At 58.6% G+C, this 18980-nt stretch overlaps 1 protein-coding gene across 1 annotated transcript; it reads right to left on the bottom strand.

Moving 5' to 3' along the window:
- Positions 1-225: 225 nt before the first annotated feature.
- On the bottom strand, positions 226-17747 carry OAF (out at first homolog). Its single transcript, XM_047070669.1, has 4 exons — positions 17266-17747; positions 3899-4033; positions 2820-3000; positions 226-1286 (listed from the first exon to the last, which is right to left on the bottom strand). The coding sequence occupies exons 1-4, from the start codon at positions 17533-17535 to the stop codon at positions 1021-1023; spliced, it is 852 nt and encodes a 283-aa protein (XP_046926625.1). The 5' UTR covers positions 17536-17747; the 3' UTR covers positions 226-1020.
- Between the last annotated feature and the right edge of the window lie 1233 nt (positions 17748-18980).

Here is an 18980-nt window from a genome sequence, read left to right as displayed (position 1 = left end):
ACCGTCTGACTTGCTCATCTATGTCTCTTCTTCTTAAGTGCAGAAGTGTTGTCTTATCCTTCCCTAATACGTCCCGGGTCCATCCACTCCCTGCTGCGCAGCGAATGAGCACACAGCAGGTGCCTTAGCGGTATGTCGAGACTGGTCCCCGGCAGAGCGAACGCCCCTCCTGCCACCAGGTGGCAGCATTGGCCAAGAGTTCTTTCAGAACTCTGAGACGAGCTGTCAAATAAAAATTTAAACTTTTATTTCTGGTACAAATGATAAATACTTTGCATTAAAAATCTGGAATTCAAGTTTTCCTCATACTTCGTGATCCCCCCCGCCCCAGAACTTTACAAAAAATATTTCTGTCTCGAGGAGGGAAGCTGGGGCCTGCTCTCCCAACAGAGTCTGGGTCTGGGGAAAGGCACGTGTGGTTTGTGTCCGGGCTGGGAGGCCCTCACCTGCCCCAGTGTTGGGAGGACAGCAACGAGCAGAATGCACTGTGATCTGGTGGAGGGGCTATGGCAATGGTCCCCGACGGCCCCCTCGCTGGGACGTGGTCCCCTCCTCGTTGGGCATTTGATGGTGCAGAGGGGCCAGCTCCTTCCAGATGGGGGAGTGGGGGTGCGTGTGTGGGGGGGGGGCGGGGGGGCGGTCGGTGTAACAGGCACAGACACCTTTTAGGGTCTAAACCTTCAAAGAGTTCAACAGAATCACGGGCCATCACATTTTGTTTGCTTGAAAGAGAACACTTCAGGGGAGATGAAGGGGAGGGGGACACATCTGGAGAACCCCCTTCTCTCTGTCCCCAAGGGAGGCACAGGGTGGGAGTGGGGGCTGCCTTCATGAGTTAACCCCTGCCATGCCACACCCCTTTTCACAGTCTTGAGTGATGGGGCCAGAGGCTCCGGGATCAAGGGAAGAGAAGGGAGATAAGGCCTCAGTGGGGGGCGGCCACCCCCTCCAGTGGCTGGGGGAAGGGCGGTGGACCCAGAGCAGCGAGCTCAGAGACGGCCCCCTTTCACCCCAGCCCAGCTAGGGGTCCTCATCCCAGAGACACAGCTGCCGCTGGGGCACATAGAAGTCGAAGCTGTAGTTTTTCTCGCAGCTGCGGATGCCGCACTTGTAGGGGGTCGGCCGGTCACGGCTGTGGCAGTACTTGAGCATGCAGGGGTACCAGGCCAGGCTCAGGCCATAGCGGCAGACACAGGGCTTCCCGCCATCCCCCACCTGCCCGCAGCGGGACAGGTGCACCTGCTCCGAGGCCTCCGGCAGAGCCTCAAACACGGAGCTGTCCACACCTGCGGGAGAGAGGCAGGCATCAGCAGAGGGGAAAGGGAGGGAGGAGCCCGCCCCGCATGGCCTCTTGGAGCATCCCATCAGCCCTGCGAGCTGAGCATTTCCATTCTTGTTTTTATAGAGGAGAAACCCGGCCCAGAGAGGTTTAGTGATCTCACTGCGGTCACACAGTAAGGAGTGGGAATAGAGCCCAGGTCTTTCTGACTTCAAGGCCTCCCTTATAGGGGCACCAAGGTGGCTCAGTCAGTTGAGCGTCCGACTTCGGCTCAGGTCATAATCTCATGGTTCGTGGGTTCTAGCCCTCCGTCGGGCTCTGTGCTGACAGCTCAGATTTGGATTCTGTGTCTCCCTCTCTCTCTGCCCCTCCCCTGCTCATGTCTGTCTCTCTCAAAAACAAATAAGTGTTAAAAAGAATTAAAAATAAAATACCACTATACTAGGATGTGACGGAATAGAGACGTGGGGAGAATGAATAGAAAATCGAGGAGAGCTTCTTAAAGGAGGTGGTATCTGAGGAGGGCCAGGTAGGGAAGGACCAGCACAAACATGCTGGGAAGTCAGGGTGGCCAGGGTACACGCAGGGGTGCTGGGGGAGACAGCAGTGACCTGGCCCCTGGCTTGGCTCAGTGGCCACGGAACGGACCAGCCTCTCGGGGGGACAGTACTGAGCTTGAACCTCAGTTTGGAGTGCAGCTTACTGGGAGGGGTGTGTGTGGAGGGCATGAGTACAGCTCTTGGCTATTTCTTTTTTTTTAATGTTTATTTATTTTGAGAGAGAGAGCACAAGAGAGCGAATGGGAGTGGGAGAGGGGCCGAGAGGGAGAGAGAATCCCAAGCAGGCTCCAGGATGTCAGCGCAGAGCCCGTCGTGGGGCTCGAACTCACCAACTGTGAAATGGTAACCTGAGCCGAAGTCAGCCGCTCAACCGACTGAGCCACCCGGCTCCCCCTGTTGGCCATTTCTAAATCCAGTGGTGCCCTGGGAAGAGCAGGCACTTCTCTACTGCTCAGCTGGCAGGGCAGAGGACCAGGGGCCTGGCATCTCCCTGTCCCCTCTACACAGAGGACCTGAGGACAGTCCTGGGAACGGAATCAGGAAATGGGGCAGCAGTAAAGCCACACAGGCCAAAAGGCAGGGACCACACCAGAGACGGGAGAGAGATGCTGGCACCAGGGAAGGCATGAAGGAAAGGAGAGAGGGGGGCAGCAGGGGTGGGCAGGGAGGAGTGGGTGCCGACCCTGATGCCTGTGCCCCCTCCCCCGACAGAGGTCCTGTGTTCTCACTAATGGAAGGAATGAGGTGGGTGCTGCCTGGGTATCTCCCTCCGCACGACCTGGGAAGTCACAGGTCTGTGGGTCCCTACCTGGAAACGGTCGCTTTCATCTGGCTGACTCCTCTCCCCGAAGAGCCACACGGGCACCACCTCCTCCAGGAAGTCTGCCCTGACCGATCCCAGCCCGGTTTCGGGGTCCCTCCTCTGAACTCCCGCATCTCGTTACCGCGCTCTCGCCTGGGTGATGTGATCCCAAGCTGACCTTGCTCCAGCCAGAAGCGGACGTCCTCCCGGCGGGTGTAGATGGTATCCACGGCTTCGGCACACACGTTGCGGAGATGGGGGCTCAGCAGGCCCCCCTGGCTGAAGTTGACGGCGATGTCCATGTGCAGGTGCTCTAGGCCCCGCACCTCCTCAGCCTGCCGCACTGCCCGTGGGTTCTTCTGTGTGGAGAGGAACAGCCACTCCCACCCGGCCTCCGAATGCTCCCTGCCCTGCTTTGCCTAATCGCTGAGAGTCAGACAGGCCAAGGCTGGTTGCCTTCAGAACCCTGGGGCAGGCTGGCAGTCTAGGGGCACCCGGCCTCTCCTCCAGCTTCCGGAGACACCAATCCCCAGGGCTCAGCCGAGCCTCTGCAGCTGGCCACTGGCCGGCGTCTGGGGCTGACGGAGAATTCTGACAGTCATCAGGGCTGGTTATTGGAGGTGGCAGCCGGGCGAGCTGGCCCAGGACAGATGCCCCCGGGGTCCCACACCTTCCAACAGGCAGAGAACAGAGTCTGGGACCGGGAAGGGAGGGGAGGGCCTCGTTTAGGGAACACAGATGAGGCTGGGGGAGAGGCCCAGGGGCCAGGAAGGCACAGGGAGCAGGTCAACGGGCTGAAGGGTTCTGAACACTGTGCTGAACACTTTCCATGCATGCTCTCATTTAATTCTCAGTATAACTCATTTCTCCATAGGAAAGTAGAGGCTTGGAAGGCAACGTGTGCAACGTCCCCGGGATACAGGGGGGTGGCGCTGGGTCTGAAGGCATATCTGACCTCGGAGTCCAAGCCCAGAATCTCCACCATAAAGGGGGAGGAGCTGAAATCTGGAGGCTGGAGGGATCTGGCAGTTGGGGGTCAGTGCAGATTAGCGATCTAGGGTGATGGGGTTAGGTCTGGCCTGGGGCGATATCAGGGGTTCAGGACTACGGGGTGAGAGTGGGCCGCCGGGGGTGAGGGTGGGTCAGGGGCTGGGTGGGAGAGTGAGGTCGGGGTGCGGTTCAGGCTCGGGGCTGGCTGCAGGGCTGGGGGCTCTGGGGCAGGAGCTGGGCCAGGGAAGGCTCGAAGTGAGCACTCACCTGTCGAAGCTTGGCCATGGCCTCGCTGGGGATGATCTCATTGTGGTGCAGCCGGGTGACAAAGCAGAGTGCCTGGAACTGACTCTGCCCCTTCTCCAGCTCCCCCAGGATCAGGGCTCGGAAGATCTTCACGTCCTAACAGGGAAGGGCAGGAGCATGGGGACCAGCTGGAGTGGGCGGGGCCTCCCACCCAGCACTCAGCCCAGGCCTTGGACAGGACACGTGCCTGGACACTGCCCCGCGACGGACATTTCCCTCCTGCTGGTCTAGGAATTTTTATCTTTCCCATTAAACCCGTGACTCGAAAGAGCACACCCCAGATGTTCCAGAGCCCCCTGGAAAATTCACATGGTGAACCACTAAAGAGTCTTTTCAAACCAGAACTGTTTAAAAAGTACAGAACTTCACCTTGAAAGAAACAGCACCCTGTTTTTGGTGCCTGGCTCTTTCAAGGCTGGTGCCGCCCCTCCGTGGCACCCGTGGCACCCTGATCAGGGTGGGTCACAGCCTCTAGAACTACCTGACCAGGCCATAATAGGGGAGGGGTTGAACTTTTTACGAGTACAGATCCCAGAGTCTTTCTCATATTCTTGGTCAGTAGGTTGGGTGGGGGGAGGAGGGCGGTGCCTAGAAACTGGTGCTCCTCAAAATGCCCCCCAGTGCTTCTAATCGGCCAGGCCCCTGGCCATCCCATCTCAGACTGAGGTAGTGGGCATGGGACGGGGTTAAGGGCAGACACAGCCCAAGCTGGCTGCAGCTGTTGCCAACTTCCGGCCTGGGGGAGCTGGGATGGCTCACCTTTCCCTTCCCCCCTCCACTTCCCCTTTCCCCTCGGGGTTACTAATGGCATTACCAGCAGGCCAATGGCTCCTTCCTGTTACTCACTCATTGCGTGCGTGGGGGAGGCTGGAGGGGAGCAGAGGGAGGAGGGAGAGGGGCCACAGGGCAGGATGGGGTTCCCCTGCCAATCTGGCTGCTGGAACGCTGTGCTCTGACCCAGCTGCACCCAAGGTGTCCCCCTGCTCTCACTCAGCTCTGTGCCTTGGCTAACTGCTCCCAGCGCGAAATTAGCAGGCCCCACTCAGAAGTGGTCTGGATCTGTCATGATGCTCCCTGCCAGGGAGGTACCCTGGCCACAAGGACCATTCTCCTCTAGAACCCCAATGACCCTGCACCGGCACTGAGCATATACAGGCCTGTGTAGTTATTCATCTTTTGACGTACGTGCCCTGGCCTCGCCCACTGAGAGAGCCCGCGGTGACTCAGGGGGTATGGTACGCCCACTAGAGTATAAGTGCTCTGAAACAGGGGCCAAGGTTCCCCTTGGGCTCCTGTACAGGCAATGAGAGCAGGTCGTACCCCAACTCTGTCTTGTATTAGCCAGCGCCCAGGCTTATCTTCCAGCCTCTGTAAGCCTCACTGGCAAGATGGGGACGATAAGGCATTTCCCTGGTAGGCTTGTGTGAAAACAGTGTGGAGGCCACAGGAGAACGCCCGCCCACAGTAAGCACTCAGTAGGTGCTAGCTGTCGCGAATCTCGAGTCTCGTCCTGGCAGTGACCAGCAAATGTTACAGGTGGCCTGTGTGCTGCCATCCCGTAACCCCCGTGCACTTGTGAGGTCCCTTGACTACAGGGATGGGTCTCTTACTTTCCTCTCCTACAAATGATCTCCAGGCACAGGGAGGTGTGGGCATGTGCGGGGAGATTTTCCACCAATACCGCAGAAGGAGAGACTGAGGCTCAGCTGGCGACAGAGGTTCCACGGGGCTCTTTCCGATGCCAGATCTCAAGGAAGGTGAATCAGAGCTTGGGTTAACCCAGCTTCCTCTCAACAGGAAATCCGTTCTTGGGCCCTGAGGCTGGAATCTCCTTGTCCTGCCAGGCTGGGCCATCCGATCTTCCTTCCGTTTGCTCAGGTTGGCTGAGGGGAGACCGGAGGCCGGTACGCTCGTGTATTTTCCACTGGGGGCTCACTTCCTGCCAGGTGAGACCTGATACGAAACTTCCCCTCCCAGGGCTCCGGGCAGCCGGGTGTCCCCGGCAGGACCCCGAGGCAGGATCCAACATTATTTTCAGCAATGACTCTTTAAAAGAACCTTATCTGGAATATTCAGAGCATCTTCTCCAAGACCCCAGCCAAATGCCTGCGGTCTGGCAGCTGCAGAGTGGTCTCTTTGCTTGGGGATATCACCTGCCCACCGTTCAGAGAGAGCATTTGAACTCTTAGACCAGACAGGAGGGTTAAAAACAAAACAAAACAAACAAACCTGCTTTGAGTTGTTTTTTTTTTTTTTTCTCCCCTGCCTCTATATTAAACAACAATGTTGGTGACGGCAGCAAATGGGGGCACTACATTGGGAATCTGACTGGGGGCGAAGAGAGGGAACGAGGATTTCTCATTGAGAGAGAAGATTTACTCGTGGAGGGCAGAGATTTATTGAAGCTTATAACTGGAAGGGATAAGTCACTGTTCTTATGAGGATGTATCGTCCTGTCTAAAATCCTCACAACAACAGGAGGTAGGGAGGATGATGATTACTGAGTTTGGAACGGGTTACTTGCTCAAGGTCACGGGACAGGAGGAAACGTGGCCAGAGTTCTAACCCCCGGCGGTCTGACTCCAAAGCCAGTGTTCTCTCAACCACAATGCACCGGTGCCTCCCAGGTGTCCTTGACGCCCAGCTCGAGAAACTGAAGCTCAGGTCCAGACAGGCAGTGTGGTCCGCCCTTGGCCACACAGCTGGCAAGTGGCAGAGCCAGGATTAGAACTCGGTTCCCTGGCCCAGCCATGCCTGGAGGTCCTGCGCAAGACCTGCCCTGGGAGTATGGCAGCTCCCACTCACGGTTCAGCGTGACTACCAAAAAGCAGCGTCTGACACAGATATGAGGGCGACGTGAGGCAGGACCACCCTCCTAGCCCACCAGCCTGCCCTGCCCAGAACCTCCATAGACCAGTGTCCCTCCCACCTTCTACACCTCAGACTCACCGCTAAGGTCCCGGGGGCCCCTTTCCCTCCAGCACAGAGGAAAGGGCAGGGGAAGAAGTCCCCCTGCTTCAGCAAACATCTGGCCGGATGCTAGGCCCAGGCCAAGGAAGTTTCTATAGGGCTCCCAGGACCCTCCAGCCCTACGGGAGCCGGCCAGCAGGCCGATGCGGGAGCAGGTCGGTAGTGGGGCAGAGACCTGAGCCGTGCAGCCGGTGCTTCAGAGTCTGCTGAAGTCCTTTGCCTATGGCTTTGTTTGTTTAATTTAGAGAGCACGAGTGGGGAAGGGGCAGAGAGAGAGAGCGGGGCAGAGGATCTGAAGAAGGCTCCGTGCTGACAGCACAGAGCTCGAGGTGGGGCTCAAACTCATGAACTGTGAGATCATGACCTGTGCTGAAGTCTGATGCTTAGCGGACTGAGCCACCCAGGCCGTGCCCCCCCCCCCCCCCGCCCCCTTGGCCTGTGGTTTTAAGTAAGCATCAGGAGTAGATGGGTTGTAGGACGGCACAGTAGTTAAGGACAAAGGCTCTGTAGCCAGCAGTACCAACGTTCAAATCCTGGCGTTGCTCATACTAGCCGTGTAGCCTTGGGCGAATTAACCTCCCTGTACCTTAGTTTCCACATCTGTTAAATGAGTTAAACTAACAATACCTACACCTCCAGGGATTATTGGGAGGGAGAAGTGAGTGAAAGGTCTCAGAACACAGTGGGCTGAACTCCCTATTATTGTTGCCATCTCTGGCCTTGCTCCAACTGTGATCTATTCCAGACCTGCAGACGCAGGAGCAAAGGGTTTTCTCCTAAAGAGGCACCCGAGGCCCAGAGAGGTCGGGGGAGTCCTCTGGGAGTGGCAGGTAATCAGCAAATCCGCGGGAGAGCACTGGTTAGCATGACCTGGGGCAAGGCCTTCACAGGCACCAGGCTGGACAGGGAAGTGGCCAAAACCAAGGCAGGGGCCCCTGTCTTCACGGGGCTCATGGAGAGGCTGGCCTCCTGCAACCAAAGCCAGTGCACCAATAACGGCCGAGGGTGGAGGTTTATGATACGCGCTATGGGGCAAAGGATGGACGGAGGGGCGTTTGTTTTCCCCTTAACGATGGCGCAGGGAGGCAAGGAGGGAAGGAGGGAAGACTTCCCTAGAGTGAGGGACATTTCAGTGCTCCTGAGCAGTCAAAGGATGTTGGGGGGCTTTCTAGCAGAGAGAGGCGTTTACAGAAGACAGGGAAATGTGAGGCTCTCTTAACACCCATCTATCCCTCCATGTTGTTATTGATCTGCCTAATGCCTAATGCCCTTCAAAGACCCCTCCAGAGGCTGGCATCCACTTCACCAACAGCTCCTCTTGGACTCCCTGAGCATTCAACTAAAGAGCTGGTAGTTCCCAGAAGAAGCGATGAGGCCATGTCACTTTCCATGAGCTGATTCCTCTGCTGGGGATGCCCTGTCCTCATCTGCCTACCGTGTCTCACGACTCGGTTCCAATGCATCCCCTGCTCTGGCCCGTCCCCCCCAATGCTACCCTCACCAACCCTCCAGCAGACTCAGCCGGCCCCAACTCCTAACCTCTACAGCACGAGTCCTGTTGTGTTTGCAACCCTGTCTTGCCGTACCTTCCGGACTCAGCTCCTTGAGCCTGGGGCAGTATCTTATTTGCAGCCATCTCCACCCCCTAGAACACAGTAGGTGCTCAGTAAGTGCCTGGCAACGAAGAAACGAAGGCAGGAGCCCACAAACGAGAGCCTGGAAGCATTCTGGGAAAACCACCAGGGGCAGGGCAGGGTGAGGGAGGGCAGAGAGAGAGGTCGAAGGAGGAGGCTGGTGAGAGGGGAGGGGCAGCGGGTCTGAGAGCCCAGCCAAGGAGTCTGGGCTTCATCTAGCAGATCCCCGGAAGCCACGGGTTTCGAGCTGGACTGGAAACTTGAGTTGTGCCGGGCCCGCGTGCACCTGATCTACATCGACAAAGGACCCCGTCCTCATGTGGCATCTTCTGCCTGGGCAGTAAGTCATCCAAGCCCTGCGTGGCCTGCCCCTGGCTCAAGGGCGGAGACCAGGCCTTACTTATGCCGTAGCCTCAGGGTCTGGCACAGAGCTGGGTCGCCACTTATCAGCTGAATGAACGAACACACGCGTGCACGCGTGCTCCGGGGCCTCCATCAATTCCCTAGCCTCCAACAAGAAGGCTGGTAGCCCTCCAGCTGCTATTGTGGCTTTTAGAGGGTTTAGGGGATCATTGAGCTCACGATCCAGTGAGGTTCCAGCGGAGGACGTGACCTCCACAAGTCATACAGCTGCAGAGCCAGGACCAGAAGCCCGGGTCTCCCGACTCACAGTCCAGTGACCTTCACGCCCCCCACCAAGCTCCCCTGTCCGCCCTTGTCCAGATCTCCTCCTTCTCCACACTCACTCCCCGCCAGGCTGTGCTTCTGAGACCCACTGCAGCTCGCAGAGGGAAGGCTGTGCTGGCTCAGCTGTGCTGGGGCTCCGGGTGAACACCTATGAGACAGTGGAGGGCCACTCCGGGAAGCACAGGGGCGGCGGGGGGCGGGCAGCCCTCTGCACTTGAATGGCAGACATCCTGTGCCAGGCCCAGGTGCAGCCTTCCTGGGGAGAGGCCCCAGGGGAAGCTTAATGTCAAGGAAGGGGAGCGACGCTGCAGACAGAGCACACAGGAGTTCGGCTGCGATGACAGCGGAGCGGTCACACCGCCCTGGACCGCCGACCCCCAGCCTCAGATAAGACGGGGGAGAGGGACACAAACTTCTCTTTTGCTTCAGCCGCTGTTGCGGTTTTCTGTCTCAGCCAAGTCAGATCCCAAGTGATACGCAGGGATGCCCGCCTGCCTCCCCCCATTCACGGGCCACGCGTCTGGAGTCTTTCACGCATACTTGCTGCTTCTAGAACAATCTCTTTCACATGCAGTGGCTCCTGTCTCTCCCCGGCTCCCATCGGCTCGGCTGCACACGGCCACCCCCCCATCCCCCTGCCTCGCATGCTGGTTGCTCACAGGAGCACTGCCTCCCTCCGTGTCCCCCCGCCTGTGGAGTCTCCACCTCACCCCTTTCTCTGAGTCAGTGTGATGTCTCTCAGAGTCTCTCACGCAGCCTCACGCACTCCCTCACCCACGGTCTAACAACGTCCTCACCCCACTGTCACACTCTGCCCCGTTCTCCAGAGAGCCCACCTGGGGAGAGGAGGGGGCCTCTGCTATCTCAGACCTCCCGCCAGCCCAGCACTCCACCATGGGGAGCCGAAAACTAAGGGGGCCAGGGTGGGGAGCTGCCCCCTCCCTCAGTGCCCTCCCAGCCACCCACCCTTCTGTCCAGGGTCCTTGCGAAGCACCTGCTCCCCCCACCCCTCCTTGCTCTTGGACAGCAGGCACGGTCTCCTGGGAGTGTCCTCGACCATCTCTGTCTCCTTCCCGTCACACCAGAGCGCATGATTCTGAGGCCCGGGCTGAGCCAATCTAAATATTTATTCCTCTGCTCCTGGCTGGGGCCGCTTTATGGCTAGAGAAGGGGCCAGTTTTGTTGGACCGTGGCGGCGAGGAGAGGCAGCCCGGAACCAGCACCTTCCTAACCCACACTGGCTGCCCTGGGGCAGACACGGGAGCGCCTTGGCCCCTCTGTCCCATCTACTCGAGCAGGAACAGGGGTGGATGGGGTCAACCCAAAGCCAGGCGGGGCACATTCCCAGGCGGATGCCCAGGGACTTACGCTGCCCCCATTACAGGGATGTCTGCATACCCTCAGGGCCAGTCCTGGGACAAAAGCTTCTTGTTAAGGGGCATTAGCACCACCACCAGTCAGGCGCAGTGCCCTCTGCCCTTCTCCCAGCCCCCTGAGCCCCCAGTTCTCTGTCAGCCAAATCCCAAAGGTCACTACTGTTCCAACTGCCCCGGGGAACAATGTGAGGCTTTATGTGGATCGACTGTGCCCCACTGTCCCGCTGACTCAGGGCTCCTAAGATGGGGCTCCATACTCCTCTCTCACCCGGATTCCCAGCCCCAAATGCCTCTCTTGCTCCCTGCCCTTTATCGGAATCCACAGCGGCAGCCGATTAAACACTTGCCAACCTAAGGGACGGAAGAGCCTAATGACGCACTGGCCCCTAGAGCAGAAAGAAAGCGCCAGAACAATGGGCTTGCCAGCGGACAAGGAGAGCCGGGGAGGGGGGACCTGCCGGGGCCCTGGCTGGCACCGCTACCTCACTTCTCACGAGCCTACGCTGGCCTCTGCTTTGCCACAGCCTCTGATTCACTTCTCATCGGACCGTGAACATCACACTAGTGTCTCGGCCGTGCCTGTGCCGTATCTGGGCCTGGGGCTCCGAGAGGTCAAGGGGCTCGTCAGGACGCACAACTGGCGAAGGGCAGAAAGATGTACACAGTGAATGTTCAGTGGTCTCCATAAGATCTTTTACAAACGGTCCCTGTACCACCACCCCCCCCCCCCGCCTTGCATCCCCATCTCTCTAGAGGAAGAGCCTCTTGGCACAAAGCTGCCAAGGGCCAATACTCAAATCCACCAGGGGTTATGAGCTCCGGGGGGTAGGGGTCCAGCTCAGGTCTGTAGAGAGGAGGGTTTCTCTGTAGATCTGTTCCTCTGCATGAAGGTTTTCCGTCAGCTTCCTTCTTCCCTTTGCCCTCCCCTATTCAGGTATCTTCAGCCTTCTGGAAGAAGCCTACTTATGTTATGGTGCACATAGTCAACTGCGATACAGTGGAAAGATCCCTGGGTCCTAATCCCCGGGTCATTAGCCACTTGATCTTGTCACAGTCCCTTCACAGCTCGAAGCCTCAGTTTGCACATCTGCAAAATGGGGGTAACCCCTGCCTCACGAGGCAGTAGGGAGGATCAAAGGAGGCTGTGCGTGAAAGCACCCAACAGCGTGTGACCCGAGGGACCACTTGGCGTGTGAGATACGGGGACATGCGGTTCTCATCACGAGGCTGCACCGTTCCTGTGAAAGAGACAGCCCTACCCTGCCTCTCCCCATCTTATTTCTAGCAGGCCACTCCTCCCTGGTTCCAGGTGGCAGTCTTCACTGCCTGACCCAGGATCTTTTGCTAGGACTCCACCTGGACATTGGCATTCAGGGGTGGGAGATGTTTGCCAAGCTTCAGGGAGCATATCTCAACCTTCCCTCAGGGCTCTAGATCCCTGATCCATGGAAGAATTCCTCAGACACGGCAGAGGGACTGCTGTGAGCCCCGGGGGCCCCACGGCCACAAGCCAGGTTGTTCCATCCGGTCACTGCTCATAAACTCCTATGAGGAAATGCTCTGGACTCCAGAAAAGCCTGGGCCTCTCCCGAAAGCATCTCTGCTGCCCTCCGTTCCCCAAGAAGACAGCCCGTCCATCACATCCCTGTGTTCCCAGCTGCTACACTTCAGAGGCCTAACACAGAAAGGGTAGGGGGAGACTGGTCTCTCAAAGCTTCTCCGGCCTGACATCTGTGTGACATGACATCCTGTTATAATAAACAGCCTCCGGCAGCGCACGGTCATTTGCACATTCCACATCTTCCAGACTACATCTGACAGCATGCAGCTTCCCACGGTGCTCCCTCACCCCAAGCAGGAGCCCCCTAAGGCGGGGGCTCTGGTGCTCTTTGGACTGTTCCTTCCTGACTCCCACTCACCCATCGGCGCTCAAGTTTCAAGGACTCTTCTTGGGTCCTTCAGAGTGACCTTGAGCTGACCCACACCACCATATGGCTCCCCTTATCTTGGCTCACGGCACAGCCCCTCAGGGTCCCTCCTGCCACGCTTCTGGAGGCTGTGGTTCCTTCCTCCCCCCTCCCATTGCACCCACTGCCCTGAGACCGTTGCACATGACTTTCTCGTATCTTTCAGGCCCACCCTACCCTTCCGGTCAGCACCAAACCACACTGCCTGCAACATGACTCATCCCTTCCCTCAGCTTTTGGACACTCAGACCAGGGAGCCAAGGGGAAAGAGAATTTGGACGGGGACACCAACCTGCGGGAGGGGGACCAAGGGGTCTGACTGACAAAAAGCCAGGTTAGAGCCTGGGGGCGGGGACGTGGCCGGTATTAGATATTGCCCGGTGAGTACGCACATACGAGTATAATTGCATCCACGGGATTTGGATTATAAAGGAGAGTACCGTCGACTGGGTGTGTATTAGGAAGGACGGTGTGCGTGCCGCGGGCAGGTAGAATTGGGCCTAACGCCTATACGCTGCTTCAAGCACATTAGGGCTCCCCTGGGTAGAATGACGGGCTGCCAAGTGCTCAGTGAGTGTGGGCTCTCCCTGTATTTAACAGTCCAACCTGGGCCCCGCCTCCAAGTCCCCTCCCTTCCCTGGAACAGCTATACCAGTGGTTCCCGAACCTTCTGCCTGCTGGAAATCGTGGGGCCTCTTTAAAAATACCGTTGCCCTGGGGCGCCTGGGTGGCGCAGTTGGTTAAGCGTCCGACTTCAGCTCAGGTCACGATCTCACGGTCCGTGGGTTCGAGCCCCGCGTCGGGCTCTGGGCTGATGGCTCAGAGCCTGGAGCCTGTTTCCGATTCTGTGTCTCCCTCTCTCTCTGCCCCTCCCCCGTTCATACTCTGTCTCTCTCTGTCCCAAAAATAAATAAACGTTGAAAAAAAAATTAAAAAAAAAAAAAAAAGAAATAAAAATACCGTTGCCCTCAGAGATCAGATCTAGTTGCTCTGGGCTGCAGCCCAGGCATCGGGATTCTCCAAAGCTACCTAGGTGATTCTAATGGACATGAAGTCTGGGAGCCACTGAGCCACGGCACTTTTTTCAAAGCCAGAGCTCAGTCTGCCTGACGGTCAGCAGCCTTGGGGCAGGGTATGCAGCGACAGAGGAGGGCCGCTTGATAGCTCCAAGCGACCTGCGGAGTGTACCATCAATCCTTGCCTGGGCTCCGGGCTCTGTGTCCTACAGCGAGCGGATTACTCTGATTACTGTTACTGCCTCGCCGCCTTCGGGTCCAGCGTGGCAGGGTGGGGAGAGCCAGACAGTCCTAGAACCCTGCCTCTCAGTGGAGGCAAACAGAGAGGGTGGGAGGGGCTGGGGAGAGGGGGCTGGGGGTGGGGAGAGGCTGGGCCAAGGGCATCCGGCACAAGGGCAGTCCCTGCAGCCCTGGGTATTCTGGCGGGCCAAGAATGACCGCTCCGTGCTCGGAGGGGCTGGTCGGCAATGCTGCGGTGTGACTGGGGGAGAGGGGTGGCCAGAGGGCTGGTCAAACATTACTGCCGGGTGTATCCATAAGGGTGTTTCCAGAAGAGATGAACATTTGAATGGGCAGAAGGAGTAGCAGAGATGGCTCTTGCCAGTGTGAGTGGGCACCAACCAATCCGGGGAGGCTGTGGATGGGACAAAAAGCAGAGGAAGGGTGAGTGCGCTCTCTCTGCTCGGGCTGGGACATCCGTCTTCTGCCCTTAGACGTTGGCACTCAGGCCTTGGGACTCAGGCTGGAACCGCACTGCCAGCTTTCCTGGGCCTCCAGCTTTTGCAAATGGCAGATCGAAGGACTTCTCAGCCTCCACGATCATGAGGGCCAATCTCGTGTAGTAAATCTCCTTCCGTGTATCTCACTCTACGTCCCATTGTTTCTGTTTCTCTGGAGAGCGCCCACACGCCGTGCTTCGAGGAGAAGGTTATGATGAGGGGCTCAAGGCACCTCCAGGCTCAGCACTGACTCTGGGTCCATCATTCAACCTCTCTGGGTCCAGGCTCAGCACGGAGGGCCCATGCTGCACTGTGATGTGGGCAACGATTACGAAAGCTAGCGGCTTCCATTTCTTGAGCGCTTAGCACGGGAGCCGACGCATAGTGGGCACTTCACGTGGATTACCTGTTTACTTCTCATGATAGCCACGGGATTGGTGCCGTTACCACCCCCATTTTACAGATGAAGAAACGAAGGCCTGCAGAGATCAAGTCCCCTGCCCAGGGTTAAACCGTATCGATCTCATTTCAGTCTGGACTGTCTCCTAAAGGTGAGAAAATGGCAAACATTGCCATTCCTAAGTGGACTGGGGTGTTTGGTACACAAAACAAAAGAAACACAACGTTCAAGACTTCTTCCCACGGGAAAAATTGTTACGTCTACATAGAACCTTGTGTAAATCTGCCAAAGGCTATGGGGCACAAGGCCTTGAGGACTGAGAGGGCCACAGAAGGGTCCGCATAGAAAAGCTGCTCTGGCCAATGTAGACAGCGACTTGGGTGGGGGAAAGGCTATGATGCCCCGCCCCGGGCTAAATGAGAAACCCGGAGCTGGAGAGCCCTTCGAGAGCGGGTTCCCTTTCTGCGCCTTCCGCCCCCAATTCCAGTCCTTGCTGGTGAATTAGGAGATGCCAGGGCGGGTGTGAAATGCCGGGTTCTGGGTCAGAAGCTAACCTGAAAAGCAGACTCTGGACCAGAGTCAAACCTGGGTGGAGGTTTGAACCACTGCGGGGATTAAAATGGGGCCCTTGCCATCAGCTCCAAGTGGCTTCTTCAACTGGGCAGTCAGCCCCCTACTAAACTCTCAGCTCCAGACCCCGGTTCCGCACCCCACTGCCACTGGGGCACTCCCCTCTCCTGGCCCACAGGGTAGAGCAATAAAAGAGTTTATGCTACAGCCAGAGGCTATAAAAGCTCAGCCCTACCCGTTGTGTCTCTCACTGATGTCCTAGCCACAGCCTCAGCTGCTGGAGAGGTCCCAGGAATAGGGAAGCCTCTCCCCAGCGTTCCAGCTACCATAAAACAGTCGGCATTGGGCAGGAAGGTTAGGAGACTCTTGTCCTGGCCAGAGGGGCACTCTCAAGTACAAAGGGCTTCACTGGAAGGTTAGAGGGGAAGATGAGACCACCGCCCCCTGAGGGGTCTGGCTACTCCGGGATTTCCCAGGAAAAGAAAGCATTTGACAAAATTTCCCCTGGAGTTTAGGTGTGGGGAGGCAGGAGGTATTCTGGCCCCGCCAGCTTCCTTCTCTCCACACACAAACCCACCTGCCTCTACCTGAATGTGAGAACCTAGCTTGGGCCTACTGGGTAAGGAAGGGCCACAAAGTCTTCCCAGCCGGGATGACCGCCCACACCCCATGGTCCACCTATGTCCCATGTCAGTGACAACTCAGTAGTTTTGGGACAGGTCGGCAGTCAAGCCCTATCTCCGCTGTCCACTGGATCGCCTCACCATGCTTATCTATGGCAGTTTTGCTGGGTCCCTAGCTGCCTCCCCAAGTTCTGCCCCTTTCCTCTCAAGCTCCCACTCTCTAAGAGGGAGGAGAGAGAGATGGCTTGGGCGAGGCTCTATAGCCCTGAACTTCTCCAGCTGTCCAGCTATCTAACTGGCCTCACCTCTCCACTTCCCCAGAGACAGGGCCTCCTTTTATCAGAAGAGGGGCTGGTGTGTGCGTGTGTGTGTGTGTGTGTGTGTGTGTGTATCAGGAGACTCCTTTCAAGTACCTACTCCTCACCCACCCTCTTTCCTTCCAGAATTCCTGCTGCTGGGTCACCGTTAGTCACTCACTGCCCTTCCGGGCCCATTTACTGATAACCCCCCAGTTCCTCCAGTCTCCCCCAACCCCAACAACCTTGGGGGCCACGTCCACCTTCTGGTTCCTTACACATACCGAGTAGGGGCTGGTTTCTGCCCCCTTCCTGAAATCTGGGTCAAAACACGGAAGTTGGCCAGCCGTCCTGCCAGGCGCGGTAAGGAGTGGCAACTCTCCCAGAGTGCGGGGACCTCACGTAGGGCCTCTCCCCAGGTTCTCCTTCTGCAAGCTTCCCAGCCTTCCAGACCCAGGAGCAGAGGCAGCTTCTCTTTGGTCCCGGAGGGACAAGGGACAATCAGCTCTTACCTCCCAGCCTCCCTCCCGCCATGCCTCCGGCCTAGAACGGTGCAACACGAGAGTTGGTTCATAGACTCCAAGATGTCAGAGCTGAGGGGCCTGGAGCCACCTCACCCGACCTGTGCAGAGGTGAAAAACGAGGCCCAGAGAAGGAAAGGGACTTGCCCAAGATCACACAGCAAGAACCCAGGACCTCTGATTGCCAGCCCAGGACTTTCTCCTCTAGAGCACAGGGAAATGACTCCAAGAAGGGAGTCAACTCTTTTGAAGGAGAGTCTGCACCTGGAGGGCTCTGGGAGAGCTGGAAGAGAAGTGGGCAGAAGGCTGGGAGTCAGGGAGAGACAAGGGGCCTGGGCACCCAGAGCAAAGGGGTGAAAGGCTGGAGGGCCGGCGGAGGATTTCCTCCAGCAGAATGAAGGGGCCGGATCTGGGCGCCGGGGACCCCGACGACCCTGGCTCAGTCTCTCCCCTCTCCTGGCCCGCCTTCCACCTGCAGGCCTCAGTGCGACCGGGGACCCCAGGGCGCCCGGGCTCCCACGTCCCTCCAGGCGAGCGACGGTGCCTCACCTTCTTGAAGTCGGCGGTGAAGGAGACGAGGGTGCCGTCGGGCTTGCGCAGCTCGAGGCTGATGCTGTCGGCGTCGCTGTCCGCCTGCAGGCTCTCCTCGGTGACCTGGCCGTCCGGCAGCCGCACGCGGACCCGCAGCTCGGCCGGCGCGCCCGGCCCCGCGCCCACGCCGCGCGGCGCCCCCAGCAGCGGCACGAGCAGCGGCGGCAGCAGCAGCAGCAGCAGCGCGGGGGGCGCCGTGGGGACCCCGCGGCGGCCGGGCGGGCGCATCCCCGGGGGCCGCCGCCGCCCTCCGCGGGCCCGGCGCGCGGCGTGCGAGCCGAGAGGGGCGCTGCCAAACTTCGCGCGAAGTTGCTGGCTAGTTCGGGGCGCGCGCGGGGCAGCGGCTCCCCGGGGGGCTCAGGCGCGGGGGGCCCGCGACGTGGCGCGGACGCACGTGGACTGCGCTCCGCCGCGCGCCCCCCCGGCGGCTCCGAGGCGGACGCGGCGCTCCCGGGGTCCCCCCCCCGCCCGCCCACCGGCCCAGCGCCGCGACTGCCGCGGCCCCCGACTCCGGCGCGGCGAGACTCTGTTTTGCACTTTTCATTCAATCCCACCCCCCGTCACTTCCTTCGGAAAACAGAAACCACCAGGACCTGCCTTAAAGAGACCGCGCACCTCTCGGCCCTTAAAGGGCGCGCGGCGGCTCCCCGCGCTCCGGCGGCGGCCCGGGGCAGGGGGCGGGGACAGGGGACCGCGGCGCAGCGGCTTTGTGGGAAAAGGGCTTTCTCAATCTCCCTCCCTCCCTGCCGCGCCCCGCGCGACCCGGCCGTGTCAGGAGTTGGCTCAACGGGCAAATCCCTTCCTCCCAGCAGGGGCGGGACGGGTGATTCTTCCCCCGTCCCGTCCACCTCCCCCCGCCGCCGCCCCCGCCCCCGCCCCTTTGGCTGGCTCTTGTGCCACGTGGACGAAATAATCGGGCTTGGTGTTTTAGGGGTTTTGTTTGGTCTTTTAGTTTCTCTGACACAGCGAATTTCTAAAAACGGTTCTGCAAAATCAGACCTCACCTCGCCTTCAGCCTTTCGACTGTCTTGGGTCAGGAGAGGTGAGCCGAGGTTCTCGCCCTCATTTGACATCCCTCCGGTGTGGTGCCTTGATAAGTCAGGCCACCTCTCTGAATACGTCCCCCTCGACTTGCGCACATTTTGTGAGCCCCGGGACGGCTTTTCTTTTCAGTCCCATCGCCCTCACTTACCCCATTCATGGCCTATCCTCGGTCTTGCCCACCTCCCAAGACCCTTCCCCCCCTTCTCATAGGCTGAGCAAATCCAGGGAAATTCAGGAGAATGACTAGGGACTCGGGACACCAGCAATCGACCAACAGGGGTTCTCCCACAAGTCCCAAAACGATATATGCTGCCATGCACCCCAACAGTGACCTGAGTGAGGGCAGGGAGATCTGGATGCCTGCTTCCTCTGATCAGCTGCGTGCTTTGGGAACGTTTGAAAAATTCTTTGGGCCTAAGCGTTCCCCCGTGTACAGTGGGAGTTGCCGAGACCTGCGATATCCTGCCAATTCCACGGAAGAGAAAGCCCCAGGGAGGTGCTCAGAACCTGTTTTTCCCTGAGGTCCGTCCCACTTCTGTGGATCCTAGGTCCCCCTGTTTCTTTTGAGATCTTGATCACAGATGGTGACTACTCCCCTCGCCTCTGAAGCCTCCTTCCCTTCTAGGTTC

This window comes from Lynx rufus, unplaced genomic scaffold (genome assembly GCF_022079265.1).
Source record: "Lynx rufus isolate CCGP_SWC_20201006 ecotype Redwood Valley unplaced genomic scaffold, mLynRuf1.p SCAF_9, whole genome shotgun sequence".
Classification (NCBI taxonomy): domain Eukaryota; kingdom Metazoa; phylum Chordata; class Mammalia; order Carnivora; family Felidae; genus Lynx; species Lynx rufus.
The sequence above is the reverse complement of the archived record's forward strand: the minus strand, read 5'-3'. Positions and strand labels throughout refer to the sequence as shown.